Here is a 3,973-nt window from a genome sequence, read left to right on the forward strand (position 1 = left end):
GTACAGCACTCCCTCAGTACTGACCCTCTGACAGTGCGGCACTCCCTCAGCACTGACCCTCTGACAGTGCGGCACTCCCTCAGCACTGACCCTCTGACAGTGCGGCAGTCCCTAAGTACTGACCCTCTGACAGTGCGGCAGTCCCTAAGTACTGACCCTCTGACAGTGCAGCACTCCCCTCAGTACTGACCCTTCGACAGTGCAGCAGTCCCCTCAGTACTGACCCTCTGACACTGTGGCACTCCCTCAGTACTGACCCTCTGACAGTGCGGTTGAACACTTACATTCTCTCCAAAATGACCTTGTAGTTCTCATCGCCCCGTCCTCCCTCCACCTCCTGGTCGAGTTTCGTAATGAGTTCGTTCTCAAACTGAAACAACAAGTCACTCCCTGTCAATGATGAGCCAAGGCCCCGATCCTGCTGTCTCTGGACGTTCCCATGCCAACGAATCCATTTGGTCTGTGTGCGCCAGCCCTCATCCAGGGTCCCAGGCAAAGAATGCCAACTCCCTACCTTGGCATCCCAGCTGGCTCTGACCGCACCCACCTGCCGCTGCCAAAACACCGGGAGGGTGCTCGGGAACGGGTACGTGAGGCTCATTTGTCGGCCCAAGGTTAAGGGAAGGCCCCGGTGCACGCTGGGAAGATGTTTGCTCTCAAATAGGGGCATTGACAAGGAGGTTGGGGTGGAGGGGATGGGGTTGGTGTGAGGCACTGAGAATTGGCTGGGGTGGGGGGGCATTTTGGATCCCAGAGAAGGCCGTGTTTGCAACTGCCACCCCTGGAGGCCTGTTCCCGAGGGGGGAGTTGGATAGAGCTGTGCTGGAGGGTGGGAATCCATTGGAGGCAAATCGAGCCGGTCATGATTGCTTCCAGCAGATGCAAAGGGGATGAACGGCCTCCTCCTATGTTATATTGTACCTCCCAGGCGGTATAAGAGACAAGCTCACAATCCCAGTAGGGCGATCCCATCCTCCATCTTACTTTCCATCATTTGAATCATGATACTCTGCTTTGAAGGGATGATGGGAAATTACGCCAGTCCATTGAATCCTTCAATCCCACATTGTTCACGCCCAGTTTATGGAATTATGGGAAATTACGCCAGTCCATTGAATCCTTCAATACCACATTGTTCACACCCAGTTTATGGTATGATGGGAAATGACATCAGCCCATTCCAGCCCTTATCCTGTACCCCACCCGACCCTGACTCTGTTCAAACTCACCGCCTGCCTGCTGCTTACCGCGTGGAATGAGTAGTTCATGCTGTATTCACACTGCATCATGTCGAAGAAGATGGGGATACTAGACCGCCGCAGCTCAGGCTCAGGAACCAGAGTCATCTCCAGGATCGGTCCCACCATCCCCGGGATGAACTTGATCTTGTGAGGACCTGCAAGGCGAGAGGGGAAAAACCCTGTCAGCAAACAAGCGCGCGCAAGTCCCCGACGGAATTCCAAGACGCGATTCAAACGCGTTGGAATGGGAGCTCCCTCTGCTATTAACACCCTTCTCTACAACCAGTAACACTCCCTTGGTCCGGACCATGTGTGTTATCGCTGACCTCCCTCATCTCCGATCTTCCCTGTTCCAAAGGTCCATTCCCCCTCTCCCACCTTTTATCAACAATGCCCTCTTTTCCCACATTCTCCACCTCCCCCTCCCCGACTTCAGTTCTGTAGAAAGGTTACACTAGATTGGAAACGTGGACTGAGTTACTCTCTCTCCCCTGTGGGGCTGCCTGACCTGCTCGACTTCCCCTTCACTCCCCATAGAGCTGCACGGCACGGAAACAGACCCTTCGGCCCGACTCCTCCATGCTAACCAAACGCAGCCCCATTTGCCAGCATTTGGCCCATATCCCTTCCTATCCATGTCCCCATCCAGATGCCTTTTAAATGTTGCAATTGTACCAGCCTCCACCACTTCCTCTGGCAGCTCATTCCACACACGTACCACCCTCTGTGTGAAAAAGTTAGGTCCATTTTATGCTGCTCCCCTCTCACAAACCCTCCAGTTCTGGACTTCCCCCACCCAGGAGAAAAGACCTTAGCTATTTACCCTATCCGTGCCCCCTCATGATTTTATAAACCTCTATAACGTCACCCCTCAGCCTCCGACGCTCCAGGGAAAACAGCCCCGGCCTATTCAGCCTCTCCCTGTAGCCCAAACCTTCCGACACCCTTGTGAATCTTTTCCGAAAGTTTCCCAACATCTTTCCTAAAGCTGACAGGAACAGAGACAGATTCTGAGGGGATGTGACCAGGCGGACGTGAAAGGGGTATTAACTCTTGCAGGGGAAGGGTTAGGGGTTTAAAAATTAAGAATTAGGTGCTTGAGGATGAGAGGAGGAGAGAGAGAGAGGTGGCTGAGCAAGGCTTGGGCTACCCTTCAAGTCCACGCAGCGGAAGCAGAGAGTTTGTCGGGCAAGGTAGAGATTTTATCTTTTTATTGAGAAAGAAAAGCTCATGTGACAGAGTCAGGGCAGGAGAGTGGAGCTAAGCACGATCAAATCAACCTCGGAGAAAATGGGATAGCAGACTCGATAGGCCGAGTGGACTGCAATTTCCTAAGTTGCTATGCGGGAACACCAACCCCCCCGCCCTGCAAGTTCCCCTCCGAGCCCCTCACCGACTTGGAAATCTATCAGCCGTTCCGTCAGGGTCAGAATCCTCCCTCAGGGCGCGGTGTGGGGGGGGTCCCTACACCACACGCGGTTCAAGATGGTGGCTCACCACCCACCCACACCCCCTCCCCACATTCCCAAGGGGCTGTAGATCACACCTGGTCCTCCTGTTCAAAGGGACAGCACAGGAGAGATTTAAACTTCAGACTTACCGAGATTGTACCACATATCCCGGATTTGGAATCCCATCGCTTTCCTCATGTCCCCATACCTATCGGGAGAGAGAGAGAGAAAACATGGCAGCACACGGGATTAGATACAGAGTAAAGCTCCCGCCACATTCTCCCCCATCAAAAACTCCGTTCAAAAACTCCGTTGGGTGGGGACAGCACGGTGTTAGTGTAGAGAGAGCTTTACTCTGTATCTGTCACCCCATCAAACACTCCCAGGACAGGGACAGCACAGGGTTAGATACAGAGTAAAGCTCTCTCTACACTGTCCCCATCAAACACCCCCAGGATAGGGACAGCACGGGGTTAAATACAGAGTAAAGCTCTCTCTACACTGTCACCCCAATAAAACACTCTCAAGACAGGGACAGCACGGGGTTAGATACAGAGTAAAGCTCACTCTACACTGTCCCCCATCAAACACCCCCAGGACAGGGACAGCACGGGGTTAGATACAGAGTAAAGCTCTCTCTACACTGTCTCCCATCAAATACTCCCAGGGCAGAGATAGCACGGGGTTAGATACAGTGTAAAGCTCTCTCTACGCTGTCCCCCCATCAAACACTCCCAGGGCAGAGATAGCACGGTGTTAGATACAGTGTAAAGCTCTCTCTACACTGTCCCCCATCAAACACTCCCAGGGCAGAGATAGCACGGGGTTAGATACACCGTAAAGCTCTCTCTACGCTGTCCCCCCATCAAACACTCCCAGGGCAGAGATAGCACGGGGTTAGATACAGAGTAAAGCTCTCTCTACACTGTCCCCCATCAAACACTCCCAGGACAGGGACAGCACAAGGTTAGATACAGAGTAAAGCTCTCTCTACACTGTCCCCCATCAAACACTCCCAGGACAGGGACAGCACGGGGTTAGATACATAGCAAAACTCTCTCTACACTGTCCCCCCAAACATCCCCAGGACAGGGACAGCATGGGGTTAGATACAGAGTAAAGCTCTCTCTACACTGTCCCCCATCAAACACTCCCAGGACAAGGACAGCACGGGGTTAGATATGAGTAAAGTTCCATCTACACTGTCCCCCATCAAATCCTCCCAGGACAGGGACAGCACGGGGTTAGATACAGAGTAAACCTCCCTCTACACTGTCCCCC

At 53.1% G+C, this 3,973-nt stretch overlaps 1 protein-coding gene across 1 annotated transcript in view; it reads right to left on the minus strand.

The window, feature by feature from the left end:
- LOC122546941 (dedicator of cytokinesis protein 5-like) overlaps positions 1-3,973 on the minus strand; it is a gene marked incomplete at its 3' end in the record, with an annotated part of 17,222 nt that overhangs the window by 10,334 nt on the left and 2,915 nt on the right. Inside the window, exons 6-8 of the mRNA XM_043685549.1 lie at positions 2,842-2,900; positions 1,248-1,396; positions 285-370 (exon numbers count right to left, since the gene is read on the minus strand). Coding sequence (XP_043541484.1) covers positions 285-370; positions 1,248-1,396; positions 2,842-2,900 — 294 coding nt within the window. The remainder of the gene's footprint in view (positions 1-284; positions 371-1,247; positions 1,397-2,841; positions 2,901-3,973) is intronic.

The sequence above is a fragment of the Chiloscyllium plagiosum genome, unplaced genomic scaffold, assembly GCF_004010195.1.
Source record: "Chiloscyllium plagiosum isolate BGI_BamShark_2017 unplaced genomic scaffold, ASM401019v2 scaf_6158, whole genome shotgun sequence".
Taxonomy (NCBI): Eukaryota; Metazoa; Chordata; class Chondrichthyes; order Orectolobiformes; family Hemiscylliidae; genus Chiloscyllium; species Chiloscyllium plagiosum.